At 41.5% G+C, this 18,616-nt stretch overlaps 1 protein-coding gene across 1 annotated transcript in view; it reads left to right on the plus strand.

The window, feature by feature from the left end:
* The window catches only part of LOC126195094 (ATP-binding cassette sub-family G member 4), a 357,400-nt gene extending 339,772 nt beyond the window's left edge, over window positions 1–17,628 (plus strand). The window contains exons 10-11 of the mRNA XM_049933557.1: window positions 7,451–7,606; window positions 16,579–17,628. Coding sequence (XP_049789514.1) covers window positions 7,451–7,606; window positions 16,579–16,923 — 501 coding nt within the window. The 3' untranslated portion in view covers window positions 16,924–17,628. The remainder of the gene's footprint in view (window positions 1–7,450; window positions 7,607–16,578) is intronic.
* The last annotated feature ends 988 nt before the right edge of the window (window positions 17,629–18,616 follow it).

The raw sequence follows: 18,616 nt of genomic DNA on the forward strand, positions 1-18,616 counted from the left end.
GATTCTCTATCATGGAATGGGCCTGAGCTTAACATGAGGTTCACTTTACCCAATACTCTGAAACCAATTCAGGGACTGCACCTAGAACATAGACCAAGAAGGTGGTTTGTCATTCCACGTTCTTGTATTTTGCCCATATGGTAATTTTCCATCTCTAAGAAATCGTTTGCTGACCATACGAAATAACCTCATTCTTGTATTTTGCCCATATACTTTTTGCTCTCTCAGAGGAATATTTTGCTGGCTGTATGAAATAACCTGCTGCTGTGGTGGCTGCAGGCAGAGGAGCCCAAATACTGATAAGTTTCCTAGTTAATCAAAGAAACTGCTCACCCCATGTCAACCTGGAATGGGTCATAACGCTATTGGTACTCAATCAGGAGTTTACTAGGCACCTGGCTGTGCTGTCAACATTGGAGTTGAGGCAAACACTGCTGCTCAGTTACGTTCTGCAACTCATTGTCAGGTTTTGCCAGCCACAGTGTGTTGGCAAACTGGTGCATCAGCCTGACGTGCTGTTCTCCTGCCCTGACACACTACTGCCAAGTGTCCTTGCTTGAGAAATGTATTGCATGTGTTAAAAAAATGTGGACACTGGTGATGATCATGATATGTCCAGCAGTCTGAACAAAAGCAAGGTGGAGCGGCATTCATGAACTACCACAAATACAGAAAGGAAACATTATATGTAAACCTCCTTCCTGATGAAATATTTGATGCAATGGAAGGACTTTTCTTATTATCTATTTACTAAATCTACTGAAATCTATTTGAGAGCAAGAAACACTTCCCTGCTTAGAAGTTGCACCCTGATTGCCATCTGGGGGACTAACTTGTCAACATGTAGTGGAGAGCAGAGCTATTTGCTAACTATCTGAAAATGCATTTTGAGCTGCTGCAGACACCGTAATCATTTAGGCAATATTTGCAGTTGAGTTTAACTGAGGGACTGATGATTCCATAGAACTACTCTTGATCTCCTTGTCCAGTGCTAATCTTACAACAATGTCTGCAATTAAAGAATCAGCATATGACACATCACAACTAGTACATTCAGACTTGCATTTCTAGGTGAGCACTTGCAATTCTGCCACACAGGGTGCATTAGACTGAGCATTACACTTCCCTCATTGGTTAAATTGCAATCTCATTGCATTTGGTGGCAGGAACGCTGCCTCAGTAAATTGCACAACTTGATAAAATATAATATCTGAGGGTCTATGCATGAGCACAGCTTTTGCACAATCTCACATGAACTACTGCAACTACTACTACTGATGCTGCTGCTTCTGCTGCTAAGCAACAAATCACTCTGACTGCATGATGTGATACGTCTCTTACCTTGCAATACAGCATAAATTGAGGCAGACAGTTTTCCCACCTCTCTATGGTGTTGTCAGATAAAGTGAATGGTGAGGTGCAGTGGTAAAGGCTGTCTCACATGTGCTTGTGCCACTGGCTACATGTTCATCTTTTATATCAGCTCTGCATTTTGCTTGAACAATTCCTGCATCCGATCTAGTGTAGCCGTTGTTGCAGTCACATCTGTTCCTGCAGTCTTATTTGAGATGCCAAAGCCACAGAAATTCTGATCCATCATTACAGTCTTATTTGCATGCAAGAGTCAGTATCATCATCACTTTAGTAATGCACAGTTCAGGTGGGAGAGTGCTGCATGTTGGTTACTGAGAACATGGAGAGTGGCTGAAAGGGCCAAGTGATTGACAGCAAAAACTGTACACAAGGAAGGAAAGGACAAACCAAGAGCAATAAAAAACATGAAAAACCAAGAATCATCAACAGCGTACAAACAAGTCAACAGTAGCAAATTGAGAGGAAAACCAAAAGTAATTGAGTAACTGTGCACAAAAGTAACGTCATCAACTGGAAAGCCTTGGAGACATCAACACAGCTGGATGAAGAAAATGTGCACACTTTCCTCCTTACACCATCAGAGGGTCTTGCTGACATGAAGTCCACACTGCCCATGGTATGGACAGGAAACCTAACAGCTCTGGGCAGTCATCACAAATGTGTCCCCTTTACCTGATGACGGAGTTTGGTGAGGATACTAAACCAGTGAAGCAATTCAGAAGTGTGCTGTTACATTTGTTACTGTTAAGTTCAGTCAATAGGCAAATATTATGAAATTTGTGCTTATCATGGAAGTGCTCCACGAATTTGAATGGGGAACCCTGGAAGGAACAAAAGTTCTTTTCATGAAACACTACTGAACTTGTCTAGACAACCAGCATTTGCAACAGACTGCTGAGTGATTCTACTGTCACCATCATACCTTTCAAGTAACAACTGTGAAGACAAGATAAGAGGAATCTGGGCTCATGCAGAAGCATATAGACAGTTACTTTTTTCTCGTTCCATTTGCAAGCAGAAAAGGGAAGAGAAAGACAAGCAGTGATACAAGGCACCTTGCACGAGGCACCACATGGTGGCTTGTGGAGTATATATGTAAGTGAAGATGGAAGTCCATTCCCAACCTGTAGCCCACTGCTCAACTGTAGCCATGCAGTGGTAGAACAAACTTCTGAACACAGCATGCTTGATTTCACTCACTGCTTCACAAGTTGCAACATGTGGATCACACCTCCACCTGCCTCCAACACCTGCTTCTCTGATTGATGTAAATGGGAGTTGTCCTTTCAACACATCCTTTGACCATCAGTCCTCCTAGTCTCAATCTACACTACCCCTCCGCCCCTTAATCCCACCTCCACTCCTATCCCCACAACCCCCATTTCACTCATTGTACTCATACACCCTCTCTCTTCTTCTTTTTTAAGAGAGGCACTCAATAAGTGAAGCAATACATTATTTACCTCAGCCAGTTTTGGTTGATAAAATGTGGAATTTGTTGTGGAACACTGTGGAATATTTCCACTTCAGCCCCTATAGCTTCATGAAGTTCCAATAGGTGCAAGCACTATACATAACCTTCAAAATGGCGTCTGTAACTGAGGTGCATTCCAACCAGAGAGCTGCCATTTTCTTTAGATGGAACAGAAAACCAGAGCACTGCAGGTATTCACAGGTGCTTGCAGAATGTCTATAGAGATCTGGCATAGAACAAAAGTACAGTGAGTTGTCAGGTGAGGCATCTGTCGTCGTCACACTGAGGTTGTGCAAACCTGTCTGATCTCCCAAATACTGGCTGTGACTTCTGCACTGTTGGAACATGTGGACACTCTCATTCGAGGTGATTAGTGGATCACAGTCAAACATCCCATTGCCCAAGGGGATGTCTCTGCTGATAGTGCTGACACACTCACCCATCAGTTTGGTACTCAGAGGGGTGTGCCCAGTGAGTTTTTCACCACTGAACAGAAGACTATAAAGAGCAACAAAGGACCATCTGCAGAATGAAGGATGCATTTCATGGGAAACAGTACATGGATGGTAGCGAGGCTACTGATGCAGCAAGACATTGGCTCTTGGCCAGCGGAGTGGACCATGCAGGCATACAGGCCCTCCCAGTAAGATGGCATAAGGCTGCCACATTGAACATAAATAATGTTGAAAAAAGGGTTTTGCAATGAAAAGAGTGGGGAATAATATGGTGTATTGGAATCCAGAATAAAACCAATCTGCTTTCAAAAAAAATGTTGCATTAATTTTTGAATGCCCCTTGTATCTCGACCATCTCAATTCACTCCTCCGTGTCATTGTGCACTGTATGCAACTTTTCCCGCCTGCACAAAACTGAGCTCTTTGGTGCCACAGTCCTGTTCCATGTACCAGCTACATCTTACTCCCGTCTATCAGCCACCCTTCCCCAACCCTCACTCTTGCTCTTCATATCCTTCATCCCCTTGCCCATTGCACCTGATGCAGTCCACTGGTATGTAGTTGGAAACTGTGAATATTGGTAGGAAGGATTTTATAGGAAGCAATAGTGAGTTCTGTAATTGCCATGCTTGCAGAGAAGAGCTGGTTTTGGTGCTGTTTGGCACTCACAGTACTGCACCTGGTCACAACCAGGCCAAGTACTAAGCAACTGTGCTGCTGTGGAAATGAACCAGTCAGAATCATTGTCAAACATTTTAATAAAATAGAGTATTCACTAAAAATCAAAATCCAGGATGGAATACTGACAGTATTGTAAATAAGGATAGATTGCTACTCACCATACAGTGGAGATGTTGAGTCACAGACAGGCACAACAAAAAGAGGATCCAGAGACAGTGGTTGTTTGTGTGTGAGTTTCATTTTCATGAATACACTCCTGGAAATGGAAAAAAGAACACATTGACACCGGTGTGTCAGACCCACCATACTTGCTCCGGACACTGCGAGAGGGCTGTACAAGCAATGATCACATGCACGGCACTGCGGACACACCAGGAACCGCGGTGTTGGCCGTCGAATGGCACTAGCTGCGCAGCATTTGTGCACCGCCGCCGTCAGTGTCAGCCAGTTTACCGTGGCATACGGAGCTCCATCGCAGTCTTTAACACTGGTAGCATGCCGCGACAGCGTGGACATGAACCGTATGTGCAGTTGACGGACTTTGAGCGAGGGCGTATAGTGGGCATGCGGGAGGCCGGGTGGACGTACCGCCGAATTGCTCAACACGTGGGGCGTGAGGTCTTCACAGTACATCGATGTTGTCGCCAGTGGTCGGTGGAAGGTGCACGTGCCCATCGACCTGGGACCGGACCGCAGCGACGCACGGATGCACGCCAAGACCGTAGGATCCTACGCAGTGCCGTAGGGGACCGCACCGCCACTTCCCAGCAAATTAGGGACACTGTTGCTCCTGGGGTATCGGCGAGGACCATTCGCAACCGTCTCCATGAAGCTGGGCTACGGTCCCGCACACCGTTAGGCCGTCTTCCGCTCACGCCCCAACATCGTGCAGCCCGCCTCCAGTGGTGTCACGACAGGCGTGAATGGAGGGACGAATGGAGATGTGTCGTCTTCAGCGATGAGAGTCGCTTCTGCCTTGGTGCCAATGATGGTCGTATGCGTGTTTGGCGCCGTGCAGGTGAGCGCCACAATCAGGACTGCATACGACCGAGGCACACAGGGCCAACACCCGGCATCATGGTGTGGGGAGCGATCTCCTACACTGGCCGTACACCACTGGTGATCATCGAGGGGACACTGAATAGTGCACGGTACATCCAAACCGTCATCGAACCCATCGTTCTACCATTCCTAGACCGGCAAGGGAACTTGCTGTTCCAACAGGACAATGCACGTCCGCATGTATCCCGTGCCACCCAACGTGCTCTAGAAGGTGTAAGTCAACTACCCTGGCCAGCAAGATCTCCGGATCTGTCCCCCATTGAGCATGTTTGGGACTGGATGAAGCGTCGTCTCACGCGGTCTGCACGTCCAGCACGAACGCTGGTCCAACTGAGGCGCCAGGTGGAAATGGCATGGCAAGCCGTTCCACAGGACTACATCCAGCATCTCTACGATCGTCTCCATGGGAGAATAGCAGCCTGCACTGCTGCGAAAGGTGGATATACACTGTACTAGTGCCGACATTGTGCATGCTCTGTTGCCTGTGTCTATGTGCCTGTGGTTCTGTCAGTGTGATCATGTGATGTATCTGACCCCAGGAATGTGTCAATAAAGTTTCCCCTTCCTGAGACAATGAATTCACGGTGTTCTTATTTCAATTTCCAGGAGTGTATGTGTGTGTGTGTGTGTGTGTGTGTGTGTGTTGTCTAATTCAGAAAAGGCCTTCTGGCCAAAAGCTTCCTTTTCTAGCAGTCTTTTTGTTGTGCCTGTCTTCATCTCAACATCTCCACTATGTGGAGAATATTCACTTATTCACACATCATTTTCCACAAATTCTGTCATAAGGGAGAGCCTTACATTAACGGACGTCGTGACAATTACTAGAACTAATGGTAAACTGCTTACATTGTTAGCAGTATGAATTACTTACAGATTTTTTGGTGTATTATAAATCAGGATATTCATCATCAGTCTTCTGCTATATTAGCTGGTCATTTGTGTCTCCTTTTTCTGTGATCCAGTGCTCTCTTCTTAATGTTGCTGTAGGTACTGCTGTCCATCACATCATACAGGATACGAAATCTCTTCCTTGCTTACCTCCTATCCCCTTCCACATGCCAGTCTGGTTTTCCCTCCTTCTTCCTTAATGTAAGTCCCAAGCCAGTTTCCTGGCCACAGTTCTGATTATTTGTCATCATGCCCTGAAAAGAAGGACATCCTGTCCAAGATCATTCTCACCCTTCCTAAAGTGGTGTCCTATTGCCCACCCAACCTGCACAAAACTCCACTCCATTCTGATGCCACTCCTATTCCCAACCCCTCCCCAGGCACAACACCTGCCTATTCCACCCACCCAGCACCTCCTGCTCCAGCCCCGTCAGAGGCTTATCCTATCCCATCAGAGACCAGACTACCTCTGAAAGGAGCCATGTCATATGTGAACTCTGCTACAATCACTACACAGCCTTTTATGTCAGTGTGACAACCAACCAGCTGTCCACCAGAATGAATGGCTGCCACCAGACTGTGGCCAGTGTCAAATGGGCCACATGTTGACACAACATGCAACTGAGCACAGCATGCTTCGTTTCAATGTCTGCTTCATGACCCAGATGAGACAGATTCTTTTCTCCTGTACCAGCTTTTCTGATCTGTGCAGATGGGCATTATCCCTGCAACACAAACTTAGCACCTGGGACCAACCTGGCCTCAATCTCCATTAACCAACTGTCTCTATACCCACCATCTAACAGCTCCCCCTTCCTCCTTCCTATCACCCCCTCCCAATTCAGCTCTCCATGTCACATTCACTGTGCATTGTTCTCCACCCGCTCTGACACCCACGCATTGCATACGTAGCCCATGCAACTGCCACCACTCTCCTCCACATTCCTAGCCAGCAAACCAGCAGTCCCCCCTCCAAATGCTACCTGCCATCCCTCAACACCTGCCTCTCTTTTCCTCTACCTGCCTCCACCTGACACAACCCCCACCCCACAATGTTTGGGGCAGAGGCACGTGTGGGTGTTTTGCATGTGTATTTGTACTCTAGTTCAAGAAATGATGTGCTCCAAAAACTTTGTATCTTTTATGTTTGCCTGTAGATGATTCCAACACTTCTGCTTTTCTGTGAGTGGTCCCCTTTAGCCTTAAAGTATATGAAAATCCATTTCATTTAAACTGTGAGTTACATTCATTATTACAAAACACAAAAATAATTTTCATGTAGACTTCGCTTCATTTCTTGGGCTCAGATGAGGGGAAGAGGGCTATTTTGGTGTGTGGTTCCAAAAGGTCTTCAACAAACTTCTGTCAGAAGTAAACTAAGAAACCGGGAAGTTTCTCAAATTCAAGAAAAAGTTAATTCCCCCCCCCCCCAGATGCTATTAGATTATTAATTTACATTACTATGTTTGAAAGGTGTGTCAATGAAATACTGATTAATTTTTGATTGTACAAACAGGTACTCTGTCCCACTTGTTTTGTGGTGATAGCATACTTCATGACGGGGCAACCATATGACCACCAGAGACTCTATATGTTCCTTTTGGTTTGCATGTTGATGACAATGATTGCTCAAACTCTTGGACTAGTTGCAGGTGCAATTTGCAATATACAGGTAAGAACGCCAACCTGAAAGATTAAATACAGTTTTTGTTCAGCATTGAAATACAATTGTAATCTGTGAGAGTGTTTCTATTGCATATTTTAAGATGTGTGAGGTACTGAGTATTAACATACCATAATGACTTTAATGGTAGGTTTTCAGTGTTTGTTTTCCACACCATTCCATGTGCCATTCCTCTTCCCCCCCCCCCCCAAAAAAAAAATAAACCTATAACCCCCCCTCTCTCTCTCTCTCTCTCCCTCTCCCCTTCCCCTCCCCACCCTTCCTCCCGCCCTCTACCTTCCTTACCTTTGATTATAGGGGCTCAACTGTTACTTTGTGCAGATATCATTACATGTTAGTATTACATCTTATTACCAAGTGTGATGGTGCAATGCTTAAGACACTAAATTTGTATTCAGTGGGTGCAGGACTAAAATCCCGTCCAGTACTCTTTATTTGGGTTTGTCATGCTTTACCTAAATTACATTCAATAAAGAAAGGGTTTATTTCTGTGATAAGCCTATGGGCAATTCTTTTCAGCATTCTCATTTAAGACATCTATGCCTTCCAATTTTAGATTTGATTTTATTTGGCTTGGCAGACATGGATTTCCTTGGAGCATTTTCAGAAATTTCTTGGATGGATTTTGCATACCTGTGTAATTTTTCGGTGTTGTCCTGTAGTGTGTGCTAGCTAGCAGTTTTGGTCGAGTGCCTATACCAGCACATCAAAGCAAGTAGACACATGCTGTTGTGAACACAGCATGTGCACATTTTACTACATTAAACCAAATTGATTTAAATTTTAAATGATTTTGTCTTTAACATTTATTGATGTTGGTCATTACGAAATGCAAACAAGAAACTTGTCTTACCAGTATGTGAGGAGCAGAAGTTGTAGAAACACTTCATCTCTTTGAAATTCTGATTTCATCACATATTAATTAATGAACAGAGAAGAAATGCAGAGCCAGAAGTGCTAACACCAGAGTCAGTTAAATTGAATGTACAGTGATGAATCGAAGTTTAGTCACAATACACTGTTTTTGTTCCTAAGTACCACAGTTGATGCCAAACACTTGTCCAACTCAAGGTACGGTACTGCTTTGACTGTGGTGACCTCAGTGTTCACAGGGTAACAAACTCCTTTCCTCTTTTCTCCCAGGGCTTCTTTAGCTATTGACCTGTTATGATCATGAAATTTTGTAATATATAGCATTTGGATTAAAGGTAAAAACTCACTGAATACTGGAGCTGTTGAATTGTTGATAGGCACATAAACAAGACTGAAATCTTTGCTAGCTTTTCTTTATCAAGCTATAGAGCACACAGTGCTGACTTCTTAGTGCTGGACCCATAGGTCTGTAGTGCAACTGGGGAGAGGATGTGTTAGGTGGTGTGGATGAGGGGAGAGAGGAGGCAGAGACTGGGAGTGTTGGAGAAGGGTGGCTGAGGGTTTGGAGTAGCAGGTAGCAAGTGTGTGGGATATGAACATGGCAAAAGCACTGGTGTTGGTGAGGTAATGCAGTGCATGATAACATGGTGGAGTGGATTGGGACGGTGAGACAGAATCAAAAAAGATGAGACTGTGGGGAAGAGGGTGTGAGTGCAGGATGAATGAAGTTAGGGTCCTGAGGCAGGGTGTAGGTGGGCATGGGGCAGGGTGGCTTTTGGAGATAGAGGGCATGAGGATTACAAGATCAAATGATGTATTTGAAGAATAACTTCTGTCTACATAATTCAGAGAACTTGTCGTTGGGGGAAGGATCCAGATGGTATGGGTTGTGAGTATATTGCACTCAGCAGCATGTTCTGCTACTGAGCAGTCAACTCTGCTCTTTTCCAGAGTTTGGGAGTTGTCATTCATTCAAGTGGAGAACTGTTTGGTGGTCATGCCCATATAAAATTCTATGCAGAAATTACAGAAGATCTGATATTTGACATGACTGTTGTTACTGCCTGTGATAGGATAGGCTAAGCCAGTGATGGGACAGGAACAGAATCTGCTGGGTGAGTGTATCAGACAAGTCTTGCACCTGGATCTTCACAGGGGTGTGACCCATATGGTTAGGGGTTGAGAGTGGGTGTGGGATAATGGTGGATTATGATATTGAGTAAATTGCGTGGTCATTGGGATACTTCAGTCCTTATACATTAATTAATACATCTTCACACCTTTGAGAGTAAGATATAGCAACAAATCTGCAGCTGGGCACCTACATGGCATCCTTGTATACCAACTTGTTTGTGGGGTATGGAGAGAAAACCATCATAGCCATCCAAGATTTCAAACCCCATGTCTGGTTCAGGTTCATTAATAATACTGTCCTGGACCCAGAGCCAAGACAACATATCCTCATTCCTCCTCAGCCTCAACATATTCACTCCCATTCAGTGCACCTGGTCCTCCTCAACCCAATTTGCATATCCCTGGATGTCGACTTCCATCTCTCTGGTGGCTCCACCCATACCTCTGCCCATATGAAACCCATTAACCATTAACAGTGCTTACATTTTGATAGGTGTCATCCCAAAACAAAGAAAAAAATTGTTTCCATGAAGTCTAGTATGTGGTGATGAGAACTCCCTTGCTTGATTGCTGTTGGTCTTACTAAGGCCTTCACAGACAGGCACAGTCCCCAGAGTAAGTCTACAGACACATATCTCAACCTATATCCATGTGCTCCCCCAGGGGACACACACCTAGTGAGTACATGGCTGGTGACCATGGGGCCCCGAGCTGAGTCCTGGCATTGCTTCCACTTACTTATGCGAGACTCCTCACTTTCCTATCTGGCCATCCTCGGCCAACTTTTGTTCTTTCCCGACTCTGACACTATTAGGTTTGGAGGGCTAGGGGTCTTTCATTTTCCAATCTATACTTCTCATGCATAGGCAGCGTCTGTACTCTAGAGGAGTGGCCTGCCAAAGACATATGTACCCCATGTTAGGGGTGGCCTGGAAAGTTATATCACCAATCCCTTCAGAAGCAAGCATGGCGATTATGCTTCTCACCTTTGAGTCAGGATGTGTGACAGCAAGGTAAAATGTTACGGATTTAAAATAGCCCCATGTTCGGATCTCCAGGTGGAAGCTGCTTTAGTGTCACAAAATCCTAAGTCTACAAAATGAGAGAAGCAATGCCTTCAAATATGTATGTACAATTGTCATACACTAGTTGGAGATGACAGATTATCAGAAATAGAAGAGGAACTAGAGAAAATTAACTGGGACATCATTGGTTTAAGTGAAGTGCACCATGAAGGCGAAAACTGCCTTTGCTTGAATTCAGGAAATCTCTGTAGAGAACCAAATGGAAATTTAAATGGAGTTGGATTTTAGTAAACAAAACCATTGTCAACAAGATAACAGTGTTAGAAGGAATTTCGAGCAGAACTGCACACTTGGTCCTAAAATATTGGACAAGTATAAGATCCAAATAGTTCAACCATATGCACCTACATCTGCTCACTCAGATGAAGAGAGAGAATCTTTCTGTGGATGTCTGAAGGAAACCTATGAGAAAGGCAGAGATTGTTTTTATAAATTCATAATTGGAGACTTTAATGCCAGAGTTGGAACAAACAAAGAAGGTGATTCAGTTATTGGTAATGGAATAGACAAAGAAATGATAGAGGTGAGAGATTGGTACAATTTGCAGAATGCATGAAAACACCTATTATAAATACGTTTTTCAAGAAGCACCCAAGTCACAAATGGACTTGGAGGAGTCCTTACTTTGAAGTGAAAAATGAGGTAGACATCATTCTCACCAATAGGCCTCAAAACATTAAAGTGATCATCGATTAGTAAGAGCAAGATTTGAATTTAATACAAAATATGAAATATTGAAACTAATTGAACGAAAAAATAAAATTTTAAATGTCAAAAATCTTGAAGAATGGAAAGAGGAATTTCAAGAAAGAATTCAGAGAAAATTAAAAGAATGTGAAGCAGAAGAAGTATCAAAGGTACTAATTACAGCAGCTGAAGAAGTGGGTGGCTGGACAAGAGAAGAAGAATGAAAGTTGATACAGGCAAATACAAGTTAGAATATGTAGAGCTATGCAAAGCTCTGAGAAAGGGCATGAAAGATGACATCAAGAGGTATGAAGAAGACACCTAAAAGCCAGTCTTGAGAATAAATATAGATTGAAGAAAGCCAATCGAATGCTTATGATTGGAAGGAATCAGCTAATAGCATTAGACACAGGTCAAGGCCGAATTACAGACAAGAAAAAATTACTTGAATATATTGAAAATTTCTATACTAACCTACACCGTAAAATCCATGATGACATCTTGATCCTAAACAAACTGGATGCTCCTGTCTCCCAAATTCCAGAAATACTCCCATCAGAAGTCAAACATACAATTGACAGTATGAAAAAAGGGACTGCTCCAGGTGGTGATGACCTCCCAGTTGATGTTCTACTGGTGGATGAGGAATCCATAAGGCATTTAGCTAAGATATTTTCAAGTTGTTTGCACTGTGAAACATTACCAAGAGACTGGAACAAAGCCAAACTAATTCTAATATCAGCTTACTCTCCATGGTGTACAAAGTTTTGACTAGGATCTTGACTACCAGATTGAGCACTACACTCGACCAGGCTCAACCCACTGAGCAAGCCGGTTTCTGATCAGGATTTAGCACAGTTGACCATAACTTCACTCCACAGGAAGTAATTAGTAGAAGAAATGAGTACCATCTACCCCTTTGCATTGCTTTTATAGACTTTGAAATGGCCTTTGATTCGATCAATCACTCAGCTATTTTGTGTGGCCCTAAAAGAACAAGGAGTAGAACAGGGCTATATCAAAATCCTACATAACATGCACAAAACCTCCACAGCCATTGTGAGCGTTGCTGAAGATGCTAATGAATTTCCCATTGAAAAGGGTGTAAAGCAAGGTGATTCTATGTCTCCCAAACTATTTTCAGCAGTCTTAGAAAAAGCCATGTCTAAATTGAATTGGGTAGAAAAGGGAATTCAGGATCTCTGAAAAAGACTGAACAACTTGAGGTTTGCAGATGATATTGTCCTATTTGCAAATGACATAGAAGAACTTCAAGTATTAGTTAATGAACTTGCATTAGTGTGCTCTGAAGTTGGACTACAAACTAGTATTGATAAAACCAAGATAATGATCAGTGAATGGACACAGAGAGAAGTATATCAGTTGGAAGTACACAACTCCAAAGAGTCACAGAATATATCCATCTGGGTCAACTGATAAACATGAAAGGAGATTTAAAACCAGAAATATTATGACGAATTAAATTGGGCTGGCAAGCTTATGGGATGCACTCTTCAATCTAAAATGTCAGTTGAGCTCAAGAAATCTATTTTTGACCAATGTATATTGCCAGTAGTAATGTATGGCTGCTAAACATGCACATTAAATGAGTTCATTGTAAGGAAGCTAACAGTAGCATAAAGAGGAATGGAAAGATCAATGTTGGGTTACATGAAAAAAGACAGGAAGAGAGCAGTTGAAATACGACGAACAGTGAAGGTCACCAACATAATGGAAGGAGTGAATACATTGAAATGGCAGTGGGCTGGTCATGTTGCTCGAACAAAAGATGGTAGATGATCTAAACAAGTCCTAGACTGGAGCCCAATTTACCAAAAAAGACCTAGAGGAATACCACCAGACACAAGGGACAGAGATATAAGGAAGACAATGTGATTCAATTGGCAACGGAAAGCTCAGGATCGGAAGAAATGAAAGATCTTACTGGGATGCTTTTGTTGCACGTTGGCTCAAAGAGGCCACATCATTAAGTGATAGAACTGGCTGATGATGATGATGATGATGATGATGATGATGATGATATCCATGTGTACCCATAAACCTCTGACTATCCCCAAACCAGCTGCAAAAGAGCATACTTTTACCACATAATGTCATCCTGCACTGGAACAGGTGAACTATATCCTCCTCCATGCCTTTAACTATTTACCAATGTCCCGGGAAACAATGAACATCATATCACAAACCTTCCCATCCCTCCCAAAGTGGTATTCCAGCACTCACTCAATCTGCACAATATCCGTACCCCACAACCACTCCTAATATTGTGCCACATAGCTTTACTCCTACGAAAGACAAAGGTGCAATACCTGTCTGATACATCCATTCTGCACATCCTATTCCAATTCCATCACAGTCATATACTATTGTATAAGAGGCAAGGACACCTGCCAACCCAAAAGCAGTTATATCATATACCAGCTCTACTGCAATTTCTGTACATCATTTTATGTTGATATGACCGCCAACCATCTGTCCACCCAAATTAATGGTCACTGGCAAACTGCAGCCAAGAGCAGAGTTGACAATCCATTAGTGTAACCCACTGCTAAGCACTGTATGGTCGATTTCAATGGCTGCTTCGCAACACGTGCCATCTGGGTCCATTTCCCCAAAACCAACTTCTTTGAGTTACATAGATAGTATTTGTCCTTGCAACACTTCCTTCCATTCCATAAAACTCCTCGCCACTATTTCTGCTAAGCCCCTGCTGCACAGCTGTATCCACCATGTCTCAGGGCCTAACTTTGTTCATCCTACACTCACACACTCTCCCCCACAGATTCATCTTTTCTTTTTGTTCTGCCTTGTCGTCCTAGTCTGCTCCTCCATTTTACCATGCACTGTATAAACTCACAAATATTGACTCTGCATTTCTACTGTTTTCAGTAATTAAAGAGGTGAAATCAGAATTTGAAAATGATAAAAGCAGTTTTTTTTTTTAACTTTGCTTATTATAATTAGTGATCAGAAAGCAGATCAGCTAAATAGTGTTCATGAATTCATATGCCACATTTACAACTTTCACTCCTCACATGCAGGTAATAAAATATCTGACTTGCATATACTAATAACACAGAGTAAGACACAATCATTTAAAATTCAAATCAACTTGTCTTAACATGGCAAAACCTGTAAACACTGTGTCCACAGTCACATGATCACTCAGTTTAATATCCTGACACAGATTCCTCAACCAAGATTGTTCACTAGCTCACACCATATGACACTTGGAGTGATGTATGCATTTACTTTCAAAAGGCCATGAATGCCTATTTAAGGCTAGTCGAGCTATGTTTGGCCTCGGTTCTCTGCATGTGTGGCCCCAGTTCTTTGTTCCTGCTGAATGTTCCTTACATATTGTTTCAAGTTGTTACTGCTTCCATGGAATAAAGACGTGTTCAGCTTACCAGTTATGTTGTACTTATACCTAACTACAACAACACTGCCAAAAAATTACATTCGCATGAAAAATGCATCTGAGAAACTTCTGGAAATACTGGAAAAGAAATCGCTTGCCTGCCAAGCCAAAGAAGCTAACATAGTTGGGGCAAAAATGTAGCAATCTTAGACAAGTCTGGAGAAAAGAATTGCCCATAACCTTCTTGAAGATGTAATCCCAGCATTTGTCTGTAGTTTAGTTTAGTTATGTTGTGTTCTGTACGTCATTTTCATGATTGTTTTATCAATATGATGTGGAGCAAGTCATATTACAAGATATATATATATATATATATATATATATATATATATATACACACATGAGTAGTGCTAATATTAATATTACTGAAATTTTTAGTTCTACACATGCAACTACATTTACAGGTACAAATTTTATTATTATTATTATTATTATTATTATTATTATTACTATTATTACCAGTTCTGAAACAGAAACTCGTCCATGGAATAGAAGGAGTTGTCCAAAAGAACTGATTTTAAGCTAGATTTATAGCTTGATCTGCTACCTGCCAGACACTTTATGTTGTTGGGCAAATGATCAAAGATTTTTGTTGCTCAATAATGTACTCCTTTTTGAGCAACTGACAGCTTCAATAACAGATAAGAAAGGTCATTTTTCCCTCTAGTGTTGTACGTATGAGCATCACTGTTCTTCGCAAATTGAGATGGATTATTTATAACGAATTTCATTAGTGAGTATATGTACTCTAATGGTGCAGTTAAAATACCTAACTCCTTGAATAGGTGCCTATATGACATCCTTGGGTGAACAGCACTAATTATTCTCACTGCTCTCTTTTGTGCAATCAATACTTTATGTCTAAGTGGTGAGTTACCCCAGAAACTATTCCATAAGACATTATTGAGTGGAAATATGCAAAGTACTTTAGGAGGCTGATCAGTTTATTACCAAGACTAGTGATTATACGAATAGCAAAACAGGCTGAACTTTATTGTTGGAGAAGCTCAGTAATATGCTTCTTCCAGTTCAAGTTGTCCTTACTATTTTATTTACCATAAAGAAGACATGTCAAGTTGTGAAGAGGCACTGTTGAAAGACAATCACCTACAGCTTTCGGCCACAGCATTCATCAGTAATAGAGAGACACACACACAAGCAAGCACACCTCATACACACGCAACCGCCAACTCCAGCATCTCCAGGCTGAGACGCTGGCTTTGGCGGTCGTGTGTGTGTGTGTGTGTGTGTGTGTGTGTGTGTGTGTGTGTGTGTGTGTGTTTTACTCATGAAGGCTGTGGCTGAAAGCTACATGTGAATGTTTTTTAATTGTGCCTGTCTACAACTTGACCTGTCTTCTTTATGGTAAGTAGCAATCTGTCTTTTCCTACATTGTTGATATTCCTGCCCAAAGTTTCCATTGTTTGGTTTTTCAGTGACTTGACTATTTTCAGGCCATTAATATTACTATTGTCAGCTCCCAAAATTCTTGCTCACTTTTCTGCTTTTAATTGAACATCTAAGTTTCATTTGAGCTGCATTTATATTATTATTGTTGTTGTTGTTTTGTTATTATCATTGTTGTTGTTGTCGTTGTTATGCTTGGGAAGTCAGTAGTAGTGCTAATGTATAATGTCTACAATATGTTAAGTTTATATGAAAGCAAATTATTTTTTGAGCCAGTAGATTTCATATAAGGTGCTTCTGTTATTTTTAATAGATATTTTTCTTCCCTACAGCTTGGAACATTTATACTGGCTGCAGTAACAATTCCAATGTTCCTTTTCTCTGGTTTCTTTATGAGGCTGGATGATATACCATCATATTTTGTGCCTCTGACTTATTTAAGTCTCTTCAGATATGGATTTGAGGCAATTGTGTTGTGCATTTATGGATTTGGACGGAAGAATCTTGTGTGTTCAGAAATATACTGCTATTACAAGGATCCATCCAAATTTCTTGAAAACATGGGGATGGCCCATAGTGATTACTGGATGGATATATGTGGCCTTGTTACGTGGCTAGTGATACTACAACTGACACTGTTTGTGACCTTGAAAATTAGGCTGCATAAATCTAGATAAAGAATACTACTGTACTTTGTTTCTTCTTTATGAAGAGAATGAATGCAAGAGGCAACCATGAATAATTTTTGGGTGAATGGGGAATGCCAGAAGCATCAGACGCTTTATATCATATAAAGTGGACAATGTGCACTGCTATTGGTGTTCTAGGTTGTTTGTAAGAACAGTTATGTACATATTTGCCGCAAGGCTACTTGCAGCAGAAAAAATTAAGATCTGGAACAGACGGACATTGTCTCTAATATTTATTTTTGCAAAACATGTTGTGTGACTTTTTTAAATGATGACCTGAGTAACATATTATTTTGGAATAAGCTAACATGCTCACTATATTAGGCAAAATTGTAAACACAAGAAATGAATCCTCATAAACTATTCATTTTTAATTCTTTTTATACTTACAAGAATTTTGCTATGTTAGCTCTAACGTAATATAGAAGGTTTGGAACTAACTTTTATAGCTGTACTTCCTCTTAACTTGGGAAGAGACTGATGGAAAGATATGACAATTTTCTATTGAAGATATTTTTCCATTTTAACATCTGTCTAATCAGTGTACAGTAACTGTATATGGCTTTTCCTCAGTATTTTTTACTAGTACTATAATTCATGTGATAAAATAAGTCTTCTTCCTAAACTTTGTTTTCAGAATGTACCTGATTTGTGTAACAAAAAGCAGGATAAATTAAATATCTGTCCTCATGACCTTTTATTGTTGTGATTTTTATAAGAACTTGGTGCTGATGACCACACTGTTTAGCACTCAACAATTCTAAACACATCCATCGATTCGTAACCCACCTGCTGGTCAAATCTGTGGCATTTCCATCATATTTTGCTATAAACAAGACTGTTTCCAAATTTCCAAGACAGTATTACGTTCATAGTAAAGAAATAAATATCATGTATTATATAAATCAACTGAAATTTCCTTTGTACAACTTGTGATTAAAAACGTATAAAAAAAATTGTTTTACTTCTGTTACCTACTAAGAGGTTAAGGAAAGAAAATAAGTCAAAGTGTGACACCACCTTCAACATGATCACAATCTTTCTGTTCAGTTTGCAAAGCAATCCATCGCATATGATTAATGCTATGACTTTGTACATAATACTTGGATATGCACTACAGCACTGAACTGCGGGCGTGCTACACTTAGGATGTTACACCAACAGCATCTCCACAGTCTGGCCACCAGAAGCTGCCTGTGGTAGGCCACATGACTTGTACACACAGCACAGCATCCACTGCACTGTCCTTTGGAGCCTCTTCATTATAAGCACTGTGCAGCAGACATTCATTCTCATACTGTGTTCTTACTTATTGTCAGCAACTGCTTGTACCAGTACTTGGGTTGTTTATAGGTTTGTATCTATGCTCTCAACAACAGTTCACTTGTGTGTGGCAGAAGAATGAACTTTAGTTAATTGTGGATGCACTTTATTTGTGTCTTACATTAAGACAATTAAGGGCACACTAATTATGCCTTATAATTGTTTACAGTATTCTCAGGTACTTCACAATGATTAACAGTCAATATTGACTGTGTAGGATTTATTTTCAAAATTTGACTGGATCAGTATCATGATTCATGCCCATCTTCAGCTGCACACAGTATTCTCATTCAGAGATTGCTGATAAGCACTGTTCAGCCGAAGTGGTTAAAGTGACTGCTCTTGGTAAGTGGGAAAT

The sequence above is a fragment of the Schistocerca nitens genome, chromosome 7 (genome assembly GCF_023898315.1).
Source record: "Schistocerca nitens isolate TAMUIC-IGC-003100 chromosome 7, iqSchNite1.1, whole genome shotgun sequence".
NCBI classification, from domain to species: Eukaryota; Metazoa; Arthropoda; class Insecta; order Orthoptera; family Acrididae; genus Schistocerca; species Schistocerca nitens.